This window comes from Tympanuchus pallidicinctus, unplaced genomic scaffold (assembly GCF_026119805.1).
Source record: "Tympanuchus pallidicinctus isolate F22 unplaced genomic scaffold, pur_lepc_1.0 scaffold15, whole genome shotgun sequence".
NCBI lineage: Eukaryota > Metazoa > Chordata > Aves > Galliformes > Phasianidae > Tympanuchus > Tympanuchus pallidicinctus.
This window is the reverse complement of record NW_026294669.1, coordinates 33,800,848-33,822,418: the sequence shown is the minus strand read 5'-3', so window position 1 is coordinate 33,822,418 and position 21,571 is coordinate 33,800,848. Positions and strand designations below refer to the sequence as shown.

The 21,571-nt window shown below is 46.8% G+C and overlaps 2 protein-coding genes across 3 annotated transcripts in view; one reads left to right on the top strand and one right to left on the bottom strand.

Moving 5' to 3' along the window:
- The window catches only part of FN1 (fibronectin 1), a 49,453-nt gene extending 48,410 nt beyond the window's left edge, over positions 1-1,043 (top strand). The window contains exon 45 of the mRNA XM_052675090.1: positions 40-1,043. Coding sequence (XP_052531050.1) covers positions 40-69 — 30 coding nt within the window. The 3' untranslated portion in view covers positions 70-1,043. The remainder of the gene's footprint in view (positions 1-39) is intronic.
- Positions 1,044-3,626: 2,583 nt separating this feature from the next.
- On the bottom strand, positions 3,627-20,675 carry ATIC (5-aminoimidazole-4-carboxamide ribonucleotide formyltransferase/IMP cyclohydrolase). 2 transcript variants are annotated; one of them, XM_052675106.1, is made up of 16 exons: positions 20,539-20,673; positions 20,274-20,400; positions 19,822-19,898; positions 18,896-18,962; positions 16,990-17,078; positions 14,903-15,054; positions 14,630-14,786; positions 13,263-13,388; positions 13,004-13,111; positions 12,332-12,417; positions 11,432-11,521; positions 10,296-10,424; positions 9,437-9,529; positions 5,224-5,406; positions 4,332-4,487; positions 3,627-3,991 (listed from the first exon to the last, which is right to left on the bottom strand). In XM_052675106.1, exons 1-16 carry the CDS (start codon positions 20,558-20,560, stop codon positions 3,872-3,874), a joined length of 1,782 nt encoding a protein of 593 aa, XP_052531066.1. In that variant the 5' UTR covers positions 20,561-20,673; the 3' UTR covers positions 3,627-3,871. The 2 variants fall into 2 exon arrangements, with proteins under 2 accessions (XP_052531066.1, XP_052531067.1); XM_052675107.1 differs by lacking the exons at positions 3,627-3,991; positions 4,332-4,487; positions 5,224-5,406 and adding an exon at positions 5,422-6,237 and having other exon boundaries at positions 20,539-20,675.
- Between the last annotated feature and the right edge of the window lie 896 nt (positions 20,676-21,571).

Genomic DNA, 21,571 nt, shown 5'->3' with positions numbered 1-21,571 from the left:
TGCAGTTGAAGCGCTTCTCTTTGCTGCCGTGGAATCTAGGAAGAAGACCAATATTCTGATCTGGAGTAACATTGCCTTGAAACAAGATGGAGCAAACACCTCAGTGAAATGTAACGTATACCTCGAGAGAATACTTGCAGAGCAGCTTGTTAACTAAAGGCTTCCAGCTGCACCCCTGCCCCGTAGGGTGAGAGCCCCGCTCACTATGCATGCCTTGTGGGAACAGGTGGAGGAGAGAGAAAGCTGGGGGGGGGAAAGGAAAGGCAGTGCTGCTTTGGGCATGAAGGAGGCAAAAGAGAGGGTCCTCGCTCCAGCCAGACACTTTCAAGACCTAAAAATCAAAATAGCTGAAATCAAGCATGGTCTCAGTATTTGAGGTGCCAAAATGGATGAGTTCACATGGAGTTCACATCTGTGAAGTTTGTTCTTGGCCACATCACTGCCCCTGCTGCACTTCTTCCCCTAGAGATGGGAAAGACCACAGCTCCCTGCTCTCTGCAATGGAGGATGACTTGTGACTGTCTAAAGGGCTTCTTTGGGGGCTGTCACACTGTTCTTTCAAATCTCAACTATCCCATTACGTGTGCAATGTGGTAAATAGCAAAACTCCCTACCAGTTCACATACCAGCGACATACCACCACGTCCCCTTGGGCAGTGCTGTAAAGAAAGTCATAGAAATCCTTTTGTTACCTCTGCAGAAAGCCTCAAAGCCAGACAGCACCTCGCTCTGTGCAGATCTCAAGTCTACCATGCTTAAACCTTGGGGTGAGGGCTATAAAAACTCCTGTTAAAGCACTTTATAACAAAAAAAACCCAACAAAAACAACCAAACGTCTTGATGACGATGGACAAAATGAGCACGAAGTCGCTTTAGCTTTTGCTGCTATCCCTGCAAAAACTTTGTACAGCCATTGCAATGCAGAACATTAAAGGCTCTTGCCATGATTCCTCGGCCACGTTCCTCACTTGGCTCCAACGGCGCTGTATTGCTCAAGTCATGCATTTCTCTGGATTGAATAAAGCATAGCATGGAAACAGAAACTGGCTTCTTGACATGAGAAACACACACGGCAGTTGCTTTCACAGATTGCTATCTCTAGAGCAGCCAAAACGTTTGCAAATAGGAAGATGAATGCAGGAGAAATCAGTTCTATCCCAGTAATCAATTTTCAAGGGTTAAACGATTATCTAAAACACTTGCAAAGTAGAAGTGGCATAGAGAGACGCAGAAGAACACTTTTATGTTGAACCAGACCTCTTTCAATTTGTCCTTCTCAAGGGAGAGTTATGTATTTTGGACCAGAGGTGAGTTGCCAAAATCCCTGCTCACTGTGCCATGAAGAAACACATTCCAGAGGCACGCAGGAGCCATGCTGAAGTTGTAGCCCATTTGATCTCCTCACTGTAATGGCAAAACAGCACAAACAGAGTAAATATTACAGCATGAAATGGTTTAAATAATGCATTTGCCCAACCCCTCCATAGAGGTTTGTACTCTTTGAAAAACACGAGGGTTCACACTGCTAGTAGAATTTAACACCGATAGCCACCAGCTGAGCACAGACACAGCAGAAACTCGTGAGATCCCAAACATCAGCCCTGCTTCCTTTATTCTCCAAAGGATCAGCCACAGAACCAACTGCAGATTTTGAAGGTTCTCATGCTTCAGCCAAGTCGTAGTGCATCAAGTGACTGGAGCACCCTGCACCTGCAAGGAGCCCCAGCAGGCTGAAGGGAAAGGTTGAGCCCCTGCTGCTCCCCCAGCTGAGAATGCTTCCTCCCTGCTGTTTGCTTCAATGCTTCTAGGAGCTGTTCTGGCTGCCAGCACGGACCTGCCAAGGGCAAGGCGCCATATGGCAATGGTGTGAAGCAGAGCTGTCAGCAGCCTGCTCTTCAAACATCAAGTGCAGGGACCAGACCCATCTCCTGTGAGAACAGACGTGCTCTCTGCTGTGGGAAATGGATGCGAAGCAGAGCTGGGGAGGTAGCTTAGAATCACTGCAGGTATCCATTCAACTAGCAGATGAGCACAGCTCATGAGGAATACATCAGAAGGGGAGCTGGCTAGATGCTCATTATCAGCCTCAGTACTTCAGAAGGTCGGGATAAAGAACAGGCCAGTGGATTCTGAGGGACACTCGTGGCACGGTATGCACCGGCTGCGATCCAAACAGTGACAGAAAAGGCACATTGGAAGTGGAAGAGAAAGTCTCAATCTCAACTTTTTAGAAGTATATACTAATAAAAACCACAAGGACTCCGACCACTGCTATTCCACAGGAAGCAATGGCGTAGCAAGCAGTCACACTGGCTAGAGCTGGGGTTAGCACAGCCAGCAAGGGAGCTTTAGAACATTGAGTAATGCACTGTTTTTATTCTGGGCTACTGTCTTAATCTGGAAGTCTCAAGCTTCTCAGCTTTGCTCAGTTCTGGATAAGAGAGGCAGGACTGCAGCTCAAGGAGGCGTCATACACTTTGAAGGCATCTCAGTAAACCCCAAAGGGTTTTTCTCTGCTAACCTTCACATTCCAGCCAAGACTTGAGTGTTGCTGTGATGGTGCAAGGAGAAGACAAGGTAAGGCAAGGCAAGGAAGGTAGCTAGGTGACAGCGTGCACAGCTCTGCACACGCGTGCAAATGCTTGACAAAGGTGATCTTCCCCCATGCCAAAGGACAGCAATGAGAAGCCTTTGTCAAACAGTGCTTGTTCCTTGCATTGGAGCAGCACAACCTGAGAGTGAAACCCCAGGTCCTGTGTCTGACCACCCCACAGGCAGCCCTTATTGTCACAGAGTCACCACCTCAAGTAAATCATCCATGCCCACAGCCGTGGCAAGGCAGCAGCAGGAGCAGCAGGACCCGACCTTCCCCTCTCCCAGGTCCTTCTTACCTGTGTGTCCCTACGTTAGCTTTAGCAAAAGGAACAGATGTGGACATCCCTCCCCGTACCACTGGAGATCAAAGCCGTGACAGATTGGTTTATTGCAAGGCTGTGGGTTGCTCCTTGCCAAAACCAAACAGATTTTATAAAATGGAACCAAAAGATCCCTTCGAAATGGTCACTGACTGCCAGCAAAAACGTGCCTGAACTGTTACTTCACTCATCTCAGCTCTGCTCCAGATTTTCACTGGTTTTCTAATCAGAGTTCAAATCCGTTTAATACAAACTGCAGAGTGGAGAATGGAAGCAGCTCCGGGCAAGTTGCTTCCTGCATGCCCGTGTCTGAACTCTGAACTGAGCTCTGTGCCTGGGAATGAGCATGACAAACTTGCAGGAATGAGCTCTGCCACCTTTAAGACACCCACCTGATGCTGCCTCCAGCCAAAAGCTCATCTAGGGCAGGGCTGAGCACTGCACTTGAATAAACGATCCACTTTCCTCACCCCACAACGGATCAGATGCACCTGGAAAAAAAAGTACGTCCAAATTCCAAAGCAGTGGCTCAGTCCACTTGACAACCCAGACTTTTATCCATTTATTTAATATGCTGGCCATAAGCCAAACTGACACCATTCCAATGGCCTTCTCATGAACTGGTGAAGTCAGTGCACAATGTATGCCCCTAGATTTCCTTCAAAAATAAACCTCAGGACACGGTATTTGCATGACACAAGACACTCTTCATACAGTTAAGAACCATGTGTTTATTTGTAAGAGATATGCAGAAACGTAGGAAAGACTCTTCTACATTAGAGGTCAACCACCTGCACTATTATCCTCTGCTAGTGCAGGGAAAGGTCTTGTTTGCAGATCTTACAAATACTTGCTAAATAAAATACAGATTGCAGTTGCCTCCTTGAGCTGGTGATGCTTCAGTCACTGCTGGTGAGACTGTGACCAAACGGGGGCCACAACAGCCCACAGTAAACTCAGTGATGGAACAGCCGAAGGTTGGTGTGGATAAGAGTTATTCCCAGCTCATTGCAAGCTTCAATCACAACCTCGTCAGCAGCAGAGCCAGATGGGGCAGCGATGAACTGAACTCCACTCTGAACAAAGACAGAGATAAGCAGAGGGATTAGAGGACTGAAACTGCCCTGAAAAGGAACTGGCAGCCTCAGTTCTTCATTAACATCTCACTCTAAGCACTGAAAAAAAGCACAGCCTCCACTGCCCAAAGCAATTCAAAGAGGAGTTCCTCATGAGTGCTCAGCTCTTTTCATCCTAAACCAACAACCCCAGCAATGGCAAGATAATCACCATCCACATGAGGCCAGTAACCACACCACCACCCTGCCCAGGACACAGCACCCTCAGCACAGAGCAGAGGCATTCCCCAGAGCTGTGCACTGCGCTCAAGCAGGAAGCCCAGCCACGATGAGGCCTTACCCGTTTGGCTCTGTCAACGTTATCCCTAAAAGGGAAGAACGCATCGGAGCTGAGGGAGACAGCGGTCAGCTTGGCAATCCACTGCTTCTTCTCAGCTTCTGTTAGCTGTGCGGGCACCTCTTCAAACATGGCCTGCCACTTCACCAGGTCCTCATCCTAGAGGAATGAGAAATGCCAGCTCAGCCCCAAGGCACCAGCTGCTGGCAGTACCCAGCGGGGGCACGTCGGGATGAGCGATGGCGTCCCTCTGACCCACTGCAGCTGCGCTTTCTGCTCCCACAGCTCTGCTGCTGACAACCTCACACCAGAAATTTGACAACCCCAAGTGATGGTGGGAAGGCCCTGCCAATCTCAGCTCTACCTGCGTCCTTTAAACACCTCCTCCTCCCCTCTGCACCCCAAAATTCAAGGATCTCCTCCAAGATGCTCTGTTCAGCCTGCCTGCAGAGTGCTGCTCTGTGTCAATGCCAGCACACACCACCTGGGTGCAGAGGATGACTTCACGAACGGCAAACAGCAGAGCAGCTTGGATTGTGATTCACCTTCTGAACAGCACTGGCGTTCTTATCCCCTTAAACCAGCAGCCACTCCGAGATGATTCATTCAGTCCCCAGTCCAGCTCTTGGCTTTCAATACTTAAAAAGGGCATGCTATTTTCTTGTCTCACTTGCACTGAGGAGGTCAAAGCGATTCCGGGAATCCAAAATGCCACAGAAGCAAACAGCAAAGCGCCAGGAGGAACAGCCAGCAGGCACGATGGGGCAGGGAGAACTTAAAAACTGAGGCTTTAACTCTGCCTCAACACCAGGGACAAACATCCAAAGACACCAAGCTGCACACCAACGTGCACAGCAGGCTCCAGGACCTCAGGACCATCGGGGAACCCTCTTACCTCTCCAATGGTGCCAGTGACGTACTGATCGATGGCGTTGGAGATCTCTGCTCTCTTCACTCCTGCTCTGAACTTCATGGAGAGCACACGCGGGTGGTGCCGCAGCCACCAGCTGTTGGCCTTGTCACCAGCCAGCCGTGTGCAGTGGATGCGGGACTGCTGGCCTGCCCCGATGCCAATGACCTGAAGAGTGCACACAAAGCACCATCACACCCCACTTCAGAGCAATTAGCAAAGACCTCACATAAATTAGTTGCTCCTTACTGGATCCGAGAGAAAGCGCAGGTAATCAGCAAGGAAGACAAGGAAAACAACTGCAACCCCTGGATATAGGGACAGACAACCTTGAAGCCATGTGCCACAGCCCAAAGCACAATGCAAACAAGCCCTGGCATCTTATCTAGGTGAGTGCAAGCCTGCACTGGAGACAAAGCCAACTCTTAGAGCGCTGACACTACTGAAAATTAAATGTTGCTGGGGAGCCTTGGTTACTGGACACTGGCAGTACAACAACCAGCTTCACTCTCCTCAGGAATCAGGGAAACTCAGTACTGTCAGGGTCAGCATATTATGCTTTCATACCTCATTACATTCAAGCCTGGAGCCGGACCAGGCAATGCTGTGCGTCTGTGGCAAGCTCTCACGCTCCCCTTCAGCCAAGATGAAACGATCAGTGCGTAAACACAGCTACTGAGCTGGGGGTCTGCCTGCTGCTCCTCAGCCCTCTGCCACAAGAGCATGCCAGGCACACAAATACACCATCTAGTCACACCGTGGCTGTCAAACCTCAGGCTGGTAGTTTTCCTTCCACAGATTTCAGAGGTTCTGCTTCCCAAAAAAAGAGCTCCTGCCATTTCGTACCAGAGATCTGTCAGAAAGCTCTCTCCCATAATTTCCTGCCCCTACGAGGCCAGAGCTGAACTGTTCACCAGACTGCTCGCACGGGGTATCACTCCAGGGATGCTGTGTTGAAGCCAGCACTTCTGGCCACCGCCTCAGAGTTTCCAGCTCAGGCTGCAGCAGATGGTAAAGCTATAAGTCAAGCACTGCCCTCAAAGGAATGAATCATTTGTCTTTAATTAATCAAGGCACAGTGACTTCACCTCTTACCAGAACCATAAAAACATGCTGCTGGATGCTGTTCCCTCAAGGAGCAAATGAAAGAGTTGGGCTGCTATCTAATATCATCTGCTCAGCTGTAACTAAACAATCGCCAGCACTTAGTAAACTCATAAGGATATGAAATAGATTCTGTGCTCCTCATGGCTTAGGGACACGTTCCCCCCAGCAAACACTCCTTGATGTCTAACCTGAGCTTCTCACACTCCATCTGTCTGACCTTCGAACTTGCATGGGATTTTGCATCTCAAGGGAGCTCAGTGCCAGCTGCACACAGCTGCATGGTCTCATCAGTGGAGGCTCTTCTTCCCTACACATCCAAGAGGGATTACAATCATCACACAGCACACACCTTAACTCACATAGCCTTTAAGTGTGGGCTTAGCAAGGCAGGTCAGGCCAGCACAAAAGTTCATAGCTGGGGTTGCAGACCAAGGAGAGTCTCAGACAGTGTCTTGGCTAAAGGATGCATCCTGTAAGTTACACACTTTGGCTCAAAGCAAAGCCAAACATGTCCCATAAGTGGAATATGTGGCATGGAAAGCATGGAGTGGATGAGATGGGTAATGCCCAAAGAAACTCTGCAAAATGATGCAGGTTAGCCTGAATTTGGTCAGATTTACTCTGATGAATGAGTGAAAACAGAAGTCCTGAACGTACCTGGAATTATAAAATCAAATAAAGGGCTTCACAATTGAGAGGGCAATGAGGCACTGGTGGAGAACAGTACACTAAACAAACAGGTTTGGTTTATCCTACTGTGCAGAGAACAAAGAAAGAATAATTTTGAATTGCCAAAGTCAAATAGTATGACTGGAGAAAGTGTAAGCCAGCACGTTGCAGACTTGGGCTCAGCTGCACTGAAAGTCAGACAAAAGGAGTGGAAGTGTTTATTGCAATTAGTGGCAGTTGACTTCCTGCAAATTAAGTGACACTCAGGCCCATTAATGCTTCCTCCCACTCCAGCCTTCCCTAGGACTCATTAACACCAAGCCCCAGCTGGAGCAGTAGTGAAGCCAGGCTGTCAAAAAGGCTCTGGTTATCTGATGCAAGGGAGTGTTGGAACAGAACAGAAACAGTGCAAAGCTGAAACAACCCCTGGAAAAACAAAAGCAATGGAACTGAAAGAACACTGGATTCCCCCAGCGTGGCTCACATAACCTCAATAAGTCACATCCTGGAAATGGATTTGAACTGGAAATTACTTCTTGTTCCCCACTCTCGATTCTTGCTATTTTCTTTTGCACCCAAATATTCCTGAGCACAGCTGGTGTCACATCACAGTAGGAGATATCATCAGCTGTTAATTCTGCACAGCATCACCACAACAAACCTGAACTTACCAGCATCTTAAGACTCTTTTTCTGTGGACATGATTTCCTGCCCATCTTGGGAACAACGGTCTCACTGCTGAGCAGCCTCAAGAGGCTTTTTTGACATTTCAAACCTGGCAGACAGCTGCAATCTGAGCTCCTCCATCATCACCTGCAGCATGCTACACTGCTATTTCTGCATTTGGACTCTTGAAGTCTCATTAGGAAGACATTAAGCTTTGATTTGAACACAGATCTGCCACTCTTGTTGAGTAAGCGATTGGAATGGCTGCTGACCTTTACAAGACAGACTGCAGCATACAAACCTCTCCTCTTTGCCTTTCCTGTCACATATACAGCAAACCAAGACAATGTACATTAATACTTGACTGAAATACATCCCTGCAAATACACAAAGCATCAATGAAGCAAGGCTGCTTACACCCCTGCCTGCCCATGCTGCCTTCCATGCCTCCTTCATGCCTTCCTCCTTCCATATGGCACACACATTACCACACACACAGTGCAGAAGCAGCTGCAGCAACATGCTAAGTCTAGATTTAACAAAGCACTAAGGAAACTGCTGCTGTATTAAGGGAAAAGGAGCATAGATAGTGTCACCTTTGTTCTGGGGCCATGAGAATTAATGCTTTTGAGGACAGAGATCCATTCAAGAGCAAGAAAAAAACAGTAAGGAAGAGGAAAAAAAAATGCCAGGTCTCCAGAGAGGTGTTTTCAAGAGCCATGCAGCACGTGAGCCTAAAAAATACTGTGAGGCAGTGCTGCAGTGTTTCCAGGCTGTAAAAACAATCTGACACATGCAGATGTAAGAACAGCACTGCAGTTCATTCACAGTCTGTACCTGAAACACATTTGCTTGATGCATCTTATGAGACCACCAGCATTCTTTGGCTTCTATTTCTGAATCATTACGATTTTTAAACAACCTGAGTTAGGGAAAAGTTGTGGTGGAGAGCACAGAGCCAGCTGAACAACAGCATTACAAGCATGAGCCTCTGGGCCAAAAATAAATAATAATAATTTTCAACATGTTTACAACAACTTTCGGATTACTGACTTGAACTGAACACCTAGTGATGACTTAGGACTTCAGAATTCAAGATCAGTATCCCACATCTGATAACACCCCCCTGAATTCCAACATCCATTGTAAGCTCTTAAAAACCAAAAAGCACAGAAGATTTCTGATGCCCGCAGGGCGTTAGAATGGAAATAAAATAAAGCTCTGACCCATTGGGACAGTCAGAATCCAGCTGTGAAAGCTACTGTCACTTCCTAAGGCTTTAAACAGACCACAGCATATGCACATGCCCTCACAAAACGACTAAAGGCAGAACAGTTACAAAGAAATGACTCAAGGCCTAACTAGCAGAAGCACGTAAGAACTTTACCAACCCTATCATTGAAAGAGCCAGCCTTGTCATTACCATGAAAAAAATATGTTAGGTTTAGGTTTTGAAGCAACTTTAAGAGAAACACGCTTAGCTACTGTTCTGTTCTAGGGCAGTTCATCTGTATTTCATAGAACCACAGAAGGGCCAGGGTTGGAAAGGACCACAATGATGACTGACAGGTTTCAACCCCCTGCTACGTGCAGGGTCACCAACCACCAGACCAGGCTGCCCAGAGCCACATCCAGCCTGGGATATTTGTTTCATAGCTTCCTCTGTGCTAAATGATTTTAAACCCTGTGCCTGACCAAAGCACTCTGATCAGCTTGGCTTGGAAGCGCAGTCCCCAGAGCAGTCTGGTTTGGTTACCTGCCCATCCTTGGCGTAGCACACTGAGTTGGACTGGGTGTATTTGACAGCAATGCTGGCAACAATCAGGTCTCGGACAGCAGATTCAGGCAGCTGAAACAAAAATGCCACTGTCAATCTCACTGACTCAATCTTACCAGGTCCAGATCGTTCTATCAGCAGCCCTCATCCTGCAAAGCCTTCTGGATTTGTTTCCTGTCCTCAGGAGTGCTCACAGGCCAAAAGCTGAGCATATACTCACCTGTGCACAGCACCATAATACCAGCTTATGAAATCTGCATCAAATGATGATTCAAGTACACTCCATTGCTGATTTATTAATATGATTTTTATTACCTCAAGGTCTGAGCTTGCTTCTGATCCTGTGACTAATAACGTACTCATTAACATCTGTTTTTTTAATGAGAACAGTGAGACACTGGAATAACTAATAGTTATCTGATGATGTGGACCCTAAGTGATGAGCAACATCAGGAAGGCCTGAGTTTATGCACTGTATATAAGAGGAAGAACAACACAGTGAGTCAGAGTGGCATCACAGTGGATGCCTAGAACACACCGTCTCACCCTAAGAAATGAAACAAAGTGACTTCTCAGAAATAAGAAATATAAATATTTTGGTAGTCTGAAATAAAGGACAGGGCCCAGCTTCTCTTATTTACACAGGAATTGAAACAAAAGCAAACTACCCTGGTTTGCCCAAGCATTTTTGGCCAAAAAGCTTGCTGCATTGTTTTGTAGAAAGCTTCATGCCATTAAAATGCAAGAGGTCTTAACATACAACAGGGCTGACTTCCTTGATGAAAGCACATCATGTAGCTCTACCAGTTTTTTATCTCCTTTATCTTCTAAGACTTACAGTTTTATTCTTTGTAACAACGTTCTTGAACAAGGACTGGTCAATGACAGCATTGTTCCTCTTCTGCATGAGCTGCAATCCATAGAGGGTTCGAATCTCATTGTCATCTGGCTCATAATTAGGGTCCATCTAAAAGCCAACAGACAGGGCAATAAAACACTGAGCTCTTCAAAGCTCGAGTAACAGCTTAGGTTGGAACGTGCTCAAAAGAATCCAGAAGTGAACTGTTCAGAGAAAGCAGTGTTAGAACATCAGGAGGAGTTAGAATTAATTGGAGCACTAAGGTCTCAACAGCAGGAGGCGACAATGAAAGGGTGAAGAGGGGTAGAGCAGTTTACATGCTGATATACAACCATCTGTGTCGAAAGCCAACAGATCTACAAAGCCTTCCCATCTTTCACAAAGCATCCACACACACAGCAAAGTCAGAAATATTTTGAGGAGAGTTCCTGTACACCTGAATGTACGACTCCCAAAGCCTTCAACATCAAACCAGTGCACACAATTATTTCCAGAGAACACCCATAGAAGCTTGCAGCACAGTTAAGCCACACAAGAGTACGGGGCCAAGTTAAATGGAACTCTTAAACTGCATTAAGGTCTACCCAAGCACAGGTGATTTAGAGTTCTGACAGCCCCTGTTCAGCTAATTGAGACATGAAATAAACCAGGTTAAGGCTACTAGCTCCAAATACAACCATGTACACACTTGGTATGGTTTTGCTAATCCCTTGAAGTTACTTCAGATCAACTTTCCTTAGTACCCCTGTTCAGACAGGCCCTAAAGCTACAGACTTAACCAATACAACCTCATCCTTGCCAAGCTAATTGAATTCAGGAGGTAATCAGCTGCCAAGATTGTCTGCAATTTCATTCCTTCCTTGCCTGAAGCTCCGGAGCCATCTTCTACAGTTCCCTTGGTAGCAAGGCTACAATTGCCATTTCAGCTAAGCCTTGGATTTTCTTCCTGTAATGTTAATGTTCTGTACTCAGATTCAGGCAGAAGTAGGATGTGTTTGGTTTACACTGCAGGGAAGTCTGGACTCCCTGGTCCAGATAGCTGTGGGTGCTATCCAGACACTGACATCTGGTACAGGGAGAGCACTGCAGGGCTGGAGGGCAGCAGGACTACAAACCTGGAGGACACAGTAAGCACCATTCTTCTTTTTGGAAAGGATTTTGAGAGCTTCTTCCTCATAGCCAGGAGCTACCACACCATCAGATACCTGCAACACAGAGATCTCAGCACCTATGTCAAAAAGAGAGGGGCTAACACTGCAAACTCTCCCTGCCATATCCAGAAAGGCAAAGGTTTGCCTCTCAGAGGTCTCTAAGTACTATATAGTACTGAAGGCATTACTACAGCATCTGTTTCAGTCCTTGAAACAGGAAACAGCAGTGATGTTCAGCCCATAGCAGGAGTCAGGAGAAAAAAAAAACCCCAAACCTCTCTTTATACACAACAGAATTGATAACTAATGTACTCTTCTAGGGGTAAAACTACCTACTTGTGACATCCTCACTTCTCAGCTCCAACATGCCTAAAACATAATTATATATATTATAGTTATTTCAACAGTGATCCTCTTGATGACACAGAAAGTCAACAAAACACAGCCTTAACAGTGTTGAAGATGAGTTTACATTAATCAGTGCCACGAAGCATGAAGTTTAAATGTATTTCGTTCCTATCCTCATCACCTAACAACGATGGGTTTTTTGCTCTGTTGTTTTAATCGAGTACCAAATGTTGTCCTCACAAACACCACCTTTCATTTATTTGTAAAGAAATCACCAATGCACAAGACAGCCTCTTGCACTGTGCTTTCTCCTCTCAAGAAAATCAGAAGCAACACATAGCAGGATGAGTGTCCTGTAAAGCATCAGCTCCCAGCGCCCCAGACACTGAATCCTCTGAACAGCCAATAAATGGCTTTGAGTTAAACAGGTCAAATCCAAACACTGCCACAAACCAACGACTCCATCTACTGTGATGCTCCCTTTTCCCTCAAATGATTTACTGCTGCTTAACGAACCTCTCTGGAAATAATCTTAGCAGTAGGCACATCACAGGTATCAGACAAGGCAATGAAGTCACCGAAAGAAGACATCCGATCAGCACCTGCAAAATGACATTTTCTAGTCATTCATCCAACTGTGGCAGAATATTTCCACAATCATACACTGGCTTTCTGTGGGCAGTGACCAAAAGTGGTCCCTAAAGTAGTGAAAAATGAAGCACACGTGCCAATGTATCCTTTAACTTGACTGTACCTATGTTCACTTTGTCTTCCATAATCTGTCAGGTTTTTCTTTTTTGCCACAGACAGTGAGATAATTAGCAAAGTATCTCAGCTAAGCTGAGGAGGAAATTTTGATTTCTAAGTGTTTGGGTTTTTTTGTAAGCTCTGAACTTCAAAAGTATATAGAAAAAAAAATATTGGGAAGAAACATTCCTGTTCACGTAAGTATTTCCTAGCAGGAATCTCATCTGCAGAAGGCTGAGTGTGCTTCCAGCCTAGCTCACTTGGACAGCAGATTCTGATATGTGGGCAGTTTGTTCATTTAGTCAGTTGCTTCTGGAGAAAAACCTAAAGAGGAGGAGTAGACTACAAAGGGGAGAGCCAGCAAAAAGCAAAACAGGCTGTTCAGAGTAGAGCCTTAAGCAGAACTCTTGGGACAGGTTAGTTTATTCCCGGGCCTCTCACCTCTGCTTCGAGCGTAGGCAGATGCCAAGGGTGTCAAGGTCTTGTGTAAATCATGCACCATGCAGACTTGTGCCTCCTCCTCGCTGAGAGGTACTCCAACAGCAGCACCTAGTGGGAAACACAAGCAGGGCACTCAAACCAGAACCCTTCCCTCGAGCCCTGCTCCTGGGGCCCTGTTAAGACACAGGTACCACTGGCAGGGCCTGCCCAAAGTCAGTCTGGTCAAAGAGAAAAGTATGGCAGCAAGGAGCCACTCTACCTGCAGGACTGACGTGTTTGAAGGAGGCTGCAGCAGGGATCCCTAATGCCTGCTTGAGTTCCTTCACCAGCTGCCAGGCGTTGAGAGCATCACACAGGTTGATAAACCCTGGAGAGCCATTCACCACTGCAAGTGTAGAGTACAAACAGATTAAAGCAGGCAAGGCCCTCTCCCTAGAGTCTGCAGAGGTTGTTTCCCCACCAGAAATGGGAACTGGTACAACACTGCTCTTTAAAAATGATCCAGGCTCCTCAGCAACAGGCTAACCATCCTGGAAAGCTTCAGTGGCTAAACTAAATGCATGGCATCTCCAGTTATTGCCAAATGAACCATTCACAGCCACAAAGCTTAGAGCAAAGTGCTTGATCTGGCACAGATTTCTGACCAAAGGACCAAGAGTAAAAGTCCTTTGGAAGTCTGCTCCCAAAACCTTTTGCCCCAGCACACATAAAACTGCAAGATCAGCACTGACAAAGCAGGACTGGGATCATTTCAGAAGCTTAAACAACTCTTGTCTCTTGAAACATAACAATACGTAGCCAGACAGGTGAACACAGTATTATTTTGCTGCCAAACCTAGGAGGCAGACTTGAAAGTGAATCTGCTTCCAGTACAGGAGTAGAAAAGCTTCCTAGAAGATACAAGGCAGAGCTTCTTTTCACCAGCACTAAAAATGATCTTAAGAAAGAAAGTCTGGTGACTTTTGTTTTCTCCAAACTAGAGATTCCCCCACGGCATAAGGCTGTGGGGGGTGTGCACCTGGTAAAAAGGAGAAGACAGACACCAGGCGTGACTCAACCCTTGCAAGTGAGACTGGTATTCCCTGACACTGTCACCATTAGCAGCAACAGTACTCTGGAAAATTGAGGCAATTTTCCTGCTCAAAACTGTCACAGAAGGAAAAGTAACAGAAATCATTCAAGCCTGGAGAAGAACAGCTTGATTCCTGGACAGCAACTGGGGACATGAGAAGACTGGGCATGTACTAAATGAAGAGCATGAGCAGAAAAGCATCTTGAAAAGATGACGACTTTTCCTCTGCAAAACCTCAAGCTGATGTCAAACAAGAAGCCCATTACGTGGAACTGCCTGAAGGTCTTCAGTGTGGACACACCAACTTACACTCAGAGAGAACATGGAGCTCCCATTAAGTCTCATGGGGATGAGGAGACAAGCTTTTCTGTCTCACGTGGCTCAACCTTCCCATCACAAACACAGTGACCCTCAGCATAAAGTGGTTTAACATCAGATACTGCTGGGCACCCCTTGCATTAAGTACAAGATGGTATCTCAGTTCTAAAGGCACTGGCAGACATGCCTGCTCGCCCACCCACCCTGTTTTATGCTCCCCCTTGCCAGGGCCTCACCTGTCAGGGGAAGCTTAGGCCTGGTGGTGTAGAGCTGTGCAGGACTCTGGTGAGGATTCATGCCGTACCTCAGGGGCAGCTGGGACACCCCCTTGCTGTACTCCTTCCTGAAGTAGTCAGAGATGGCTGCATCGTACTGAGCAGTGTGGGTGAAAGCCTGGGGGCAGAACGGAGGATGCTTGTCAGCTTACAAACATCAGCTTCCAAACGATTCAGCCTTTCAAATCAAAGACAAAGTAGCCTTGGCCTCTGCTGTGAGCAAGCATGTCTCACCTTCAGTGCAAGGTGACGTCTGGTTTCTACTGAAGTGTCTTTGTCCTTTGATGCTGCCATCTCTTTAGCTACAGAAGAGTAGTCTGCAGGATCACACACAACTGTCACACGAGCGTGGTTCTTAGCAGCTGCCCGGAGCAAGGCAACTCCTCCTGCAAAAGAAGCATGGAGGAACAAGGCACTTCTCACCTGGACTCAGCACAACCTCAGCATGCGAGGCAAAAAAGGGACACACACACCAAGCAGTCACTTGTGGCAGGTGGATGTGCCCACCTCCCCGGGCTCTGTTGAGAAAAGGGGCCATAACAGCATCTCAAAAACGCACGAGGCAGTCAGCTAGTATGATTCAAACCAGTGCTGAAGGTGCAAAAAAACAGCACAGCTGCAGGGATGAGAAAGTAATTGAGTCTCATGCTGTGCAGAGCACCTGGGGAAAGAACACCTTCCAGCAGCACAGCCACATCCTGAAGAGGACAGCTATCTGCACATATTGCTTAAACACCATCCTCTGCTCCTCTGATAGGAACGTGGGGCTGGGGAGGAGTCTACAGGAAGATTTATTTCTCTTCTACCAAGCAACTGAGGTTCTCAAATCTCTCTGCAAATATTAATGAATACTGTGCAGGTCCTCTGTGTGAGATAAAAGGCCATGCCTCCCCCTTAAATCTGACTCTGCACAGCGATTATAACACTTTAAATCATATAGGATACTAGGCTGTAGCAACAGAAAAGCAGAGGCTGGCATTGCTACATACAGAGCAAGTACTACTTCATAAAACATTTAATAAAGAGCTCTGCTGGGCATCGTTTGGACTAAACTACTGCAAGAAAATTCAATCCCAATCCAATCTCATGGCACAAAACTGTGCCTGCACTGTGCACAAGCTGTTGTGCAGAGATGCTGCAGCGAAGCAAAGGCAAGTCTTTGGGGGTTAATAACCAGCACGAAGAGCAGAACTGCTGATAATACAGGCATCCGTGCTTCTAAACTCAGATCCCTAACTACCCTCCTGCACATGCAGACCCACTTCTTTCCCTGTAATGTCTTCCCAGTTCAGCCTCTTCTCTCCAAAACTGGTTTTTGTTTTTATTAAGCTCCAAGAGGTTCTAGAAGAGATTTAATTGGCTCTCAGTAGGAAGCACGCTCTACATTCTCCTTCCTTGTAGTCCCTTATGTTGAGCAGTGCACACCTCCCCCATTTACACAGCACGGCCTGCCAGCCTGTTTAAACAGCCACTTGCTATCGCTTAAAAGCAGTGAGGTTTACCCAGCTGTGCCCCTCAGTCTCCTCCTTGTAGCCCTCGAGCTCCTCAGCTGACTTCAGTGGAGGAGAAAAAGCCACCAGGAAAACTAATTTCCTGCATGTTCCTAGGAAGTGATGCAGAAGACAGAATCTGTGGCCCATCTTCATTCTTTCCCAGAAGGAGGCAGTTGCAATAAGAGCTGCAGATTTACTGCAGTATTAGATGCTCACTACAAACTACATCATGTCAAGGTGAGATTGGCTGTCAAAAGAACTAGTTTGCAAGTTATCAGCAGGTAGTTTCTGCACACAACTTCTGCCTGACACAGAGAAGTTCTCAGTAACACGCTTCCTTCTTGAATATTCTCACAACACACCAGCAGCCTGGCTTGGTTGTCCTTAATTTATTTTCCTACGCCAACAACCATGGATGTGATGTTTTGAGCGTGTGATGAGAATAATCCTGTTGCTGTCAATATGTTCATAGATGACCTGGTAACTATTGCTAGGAGCAAGTAATCCATATGAGCTTAAGTGGCCAGCTCACCTGGAGGCCACAGACAGAAACATCTTAGGGTACAGGATCCTTTATCTCCTTCCTTTAGTCACAGCACAGAAATTGTTCCTGTGACCATAACTTACAAAAGGGGTATAGCAAAAGCATTTTGTTCCTGCAAGAAAGCATCCTAGAGTTACAAACTCACTCCCTGTACTCCCACAAAATCAAACAGATGTCTGATGATTCCTTACAAGCACGCAAGGCCTCCAAACAAAAAGGACTGAGATCACTTCAAGAACCATTAAGTCTGCCTGGAGAATAAGTTTATTCTTCCTTTAACTTACCAATGTCAATCTTTTCCACTGCTTCTGGTACAGTTACACCCGGAGAAGACACAGTCTTCACAAAGGGGTAGAGGTTACACACCACAACTCTGAGAATTAAGGAGAAATCAGGGTTACTCAGCAAGAAGTTGCATGGTCAGGCTTGACTTGATATGCACAAGGTTTTTGTGGTGTGATCAATGTAAGATCCTACAGGCAAGGCTTTTTCCAGAAGAATGGTGGTGTACAGCCATGAAGCAAGAGGCGTTACAATGGTGAAACACCATGGGGGTGGTATCACAGGCACATACAGGTTAGCTCTATGCATTATACAGTGTTACAGTGGTTAGTGCCACAGTTTACAGCTAGCTAAGGAAGAATTCCTTTCAATGCATGGTCCTGTGTTCAAACGTTTTGTCATTTTGGTGCCATTTCAAAGAACTTCAGAGCTGGCTCTCAGCACTACTGAAAATAAGCATCAACCAACTTTCATGTAATAGCAAGCACTGCAAACAAAGCACAACCAAACAATCTGATTTTCCTCAACTTTTCCAAGAGCAGAAGACACCCTAAATGCCACTTTCTGGCAGTGGCATTATAATTAAAAAAAACAACAACATGTGAAACCTGAGAGGTATTTAGTGCACAGCCTGCGTCCCACAACACCATCCTGTGTCTCTGAATTCCTACTATAACTTTTTTTTGCCTGTTCTGTTTCCACTACTCTCTTCTTCCCATCCATTTGTGCCCCTGACCCGTTGCAAACCATCAGCAATCTGCAGACTTTTGCTAATGCTTTTATCTGTGGAAATCAAGATAATATCAAGGTTACCTACCCACATCATGTCGGAAAACTTAATGCAACCATACAAAGACCCCCCCTACTGAGGATCAGCTCCTTCTGCTTTACATAAGATGATCTAAATTATTACTTTGGATGCAAATGCATGACTTGATGTCACTCATGTAAAAACATGACTGCCCTATAACTCAGCAGAGCCTGCCATTAAAATGCAATGTATTCTGAACGGCTCCCACTGCAGTCATCTATGAGGACTCCTGTGGTTTTAAATTCCAGGTTTTCAAATTCAGCCTGGAAACCCATTCATCCTAGGCACAGGTCCTTTGAAATCATTCAAACAAAAACCACAGAGATGGACTCTGGCCTACTCACCATAGGCAATCTATACCCCTCTGTCTTGGCTACATCTACAACTTACTATGTATGATTCAACCACTTATTTCTAAACCTAACTAGTGACAGAAGTGGCTGCTCACAATCACTACATTGCTAAAATCAAGTAGTTAAAACAGTCCCAAGCTGCCCTGCATAAGAACAGCAAGTAAATGCATTCTAACAAAAACGAGAGAAAAAAAATAATCTTGTGCATGTGTTAGTGCATGAACTGTGTGACTTCATTTTCTGGCTCCAACTCTTTCTCAGGGTGGCCAAGTAAGTTTTCTGGTTTTCATCTGTTTTCTGTCTCACAAACGATGCGTGTTCTTGACCTGCTTTGCACATCTAGTCTTTACTCATGTTGAAACTCAGTAAACATTATGTAAATCTCAAAGGGTATGTTTACTAAGCAAGTACTGCCATCTGATCAAACACCCAGAGCCGAGCGGAGAGGAGCTGCACCAGCTCCAAAAGCACTGAATTCAATTTTGCAGTAACAGTAATAAGGGCCCAACAAGTCTCAAAATTCACAGATAAAAATTCCACGGAAAACACTTTGTAACTTTGTTTAAATTGTTTGTGCAGTGCAGAAAATCATGCTTTTAAAAACATAACATCTCCCAAGAGGAAGAAGACCGCAGTTTTTCTGGTATGCAGATCCCCTACTGCTCCCATCCACCAGCATCCACTGATTTCCAACGTTCATTTCTGATTACTGACACATTGCATCTCACCTTCCCCAGAATTTACCTTACAAGGCTGAAATCTTGTTTGTTCATATCAGCGTTATCTTCTGGAATACTGCGAGCCAAGATGCCTAGTTACAAAAATAGCACATCCTCATTAAAATAAAGAACTGATGCTGCAACAAACATTTTTTTGAATTCAGCACTTCTCTTCAGACTGTGCTTCTCAGATCCATAAGCTTTTCCACTCCAGTTCAGATGGTCCTCAGCCTCTCTTCCATTTTCCTGGCTCTGTGGTTGTTCAAACTCTACATTAACAATTTTTTTTTTTCCCCCCAATACAAAATTCTGGAGGATTTCAAGTGCTGAACAGCAACCTCAATGCCATCCTTTATAAACATTCCCTTGGTAACCTGGGAATGCTAAAGCTGACAAGGAGATCATGGAGAGGAAAGAGACACCTGTCACTCATCAGCCAGCAATAAGCAAAGCTATGAAACAACTGAAGCAAGAGGCTGTGCCTCTAGTAGAGCAGCACAGGCAGCTGGCTGAGGTCTTAGAGCCAGGAAAGATCACAGCACGCAGAAATCACCCCCTAAAGACTATACTGTCACGTTCCTTCTGCTGCACACCAAATTCAGCCATGGGTTAAAAATCAGTGGAGCTCTCTGCCTGAGCAGGCCTGAAATTGCTTAAACAAAGAAGTCACAAACGCATCTGCAGAGGAGCTCCATTACTTCTAGCTCCAGGGATGGAAAGCTCTAATTGCAGAGATGCCAGCAAAGGAGCAGAGGAAGTAATTCAACCACCACACGCTTCTTCTCCACCTCGTGCATCATACCTCTCCTTTTGCTGCTAGAGCAAATCTGTATTTATTTCTCAGTTCTTCCTCACAATCCTTAAAAGACACACATCCATCAATCTCTTCCTTCCACCCTCCCTGCCCACGGATCTCTCTTTCAGACTGGAAACACACCATCAGAAACATACCAGCATGGACTGCAGGATGAAGGGTTTTCACACGTCCTCCTAACATCTCAGGGAACCCTGTCAGGTCCGAAACGTCTCTGCTCAATGAGAAAACACACAGCATCATCAACTCAAGTACCACAATGACTTCGCCTACAGGTTCAGTGTTTAATTCGCCTTAGGGGGCATTCTGATCTACTGGCAACGTTAAGATGCATCATTCAGACGCAGAAAGGTGGCAGGGCGAGCTGGATCTCTTGGGTTTATTCGGGGATGGAAGGTTGCCATCTTTTGCAACGCCATCCCTTGGGAATACTCATTCCCATGGACAGGGAAAAGCGACCACCTTTTGCTTCAGGCTTCGCTGATAACCAAGCGAGGGGGGGCAGTAAGTCTGAGTGTCGGACGGCAGAGGACGAGGCTCCACGTGAGGCGCGGCGGTCGCGCAGCGTGGCACGGGACCATAGGCGTACCTGACGGGCAGCCCCGCATCCCTCAGCGCTGCGGCCGTTCCTCCCGAGGCGATGAGGCCCAGACCCAACGCGTTCAGGCTCCTGGCGAACTCCACCAGGCCCGCCTTCTCCGAGACGCTGAGCAAAGCTGAAAGGCGAAAAGGCCGCGACGTGGGAGATGAGGCCTTCAGAAGCTCCGCAACTTTCAAACCCACCCCTCAGCGCATAACCGCCGCGCGGCCGCCATGTTGCGCGCGCGCCCCCCTCCCCCCCGGCCCCGCGTTACCGAGCTGCTGCCGGGCGGCCATGGCGCGCGTTGCGGGCGAGAAAGGGAGGAAGGAAAGGAGCGATGGAGGGCGGCCCGAGGGGATTTGGGCTCCAGCAGCAGCACCACGTGGGACCTCCGCCCCACCCCGGGTCGAGAGGGCGGGGAGGAAGAGGCAGAGCTCGGGTTAAACGTTGCCGCTTAAAGCGTTGTGCTGCAGGGCCCGCTTGGGCCCGTGCGGCTGTGTGGGGAAGCTGTGGCCGCGCCGCAGCTGCAGGATGGCCTCTAGCAGCAGTTCTTAGCGGCGTGCTTCACGTTTATTATGGAATCGTGGAGTTATTAGGCTTGAACAGACCGCTAGTCTCGCAGTCTGACCCCAGCCCGGCCCCCAGTGCCACATCGTGAGTGCTTCCAGAGACGGTGACCCACTGCTCCCTGTGCCAGCACTGCACCGCTCCTTCTACGAAATTATTCCTACAATCCAACCTGCACCTCCCGTGGTGCGACTTCAGGCCGTCTCCTTTCATCCTGAGTTTTGATTTGGGACTTCCACGCGTGCATCTGTTGGGCTTGTATCTCCCAAGGAGCCGCTCCCTGCACGCTGGGAGCAGGCAGGCTGTGCATTAGAAAAGAAGAAATAAATGCAAGGTTGCAGATCCTACAGCAAACTGGGAAGCGCACCCAGAAAACCAGGCTGTTGTGATTTGTGGGTCCGTAGGCTTGGGCAGTATTGTCTGTGTAAGAAAGTCGAGCAAGATATACAGAACACTAAATAAAGTTGGTATATGTATTACTCTGAGTAGCAGCTAGTGACAAGCAGTAATAAATTACTGCTCAGGAGCGCGGCTGGGGCCAAATGAAAATATACTGCTAAGTGGTACATGAGCACCATCATTATGAAAATACATACCTTGGAGAGAACTGCTGTTGTACACGGAGTGCAGAGCGGTGCAGCCAAGGTGGGCTTTGGGGATGATGAATGGATGTGAAAATGAAAGATTGGATGGGGCTCTGCTTATTTATCTGGGGTTGGAGAGCAATTGCATATTCTGGG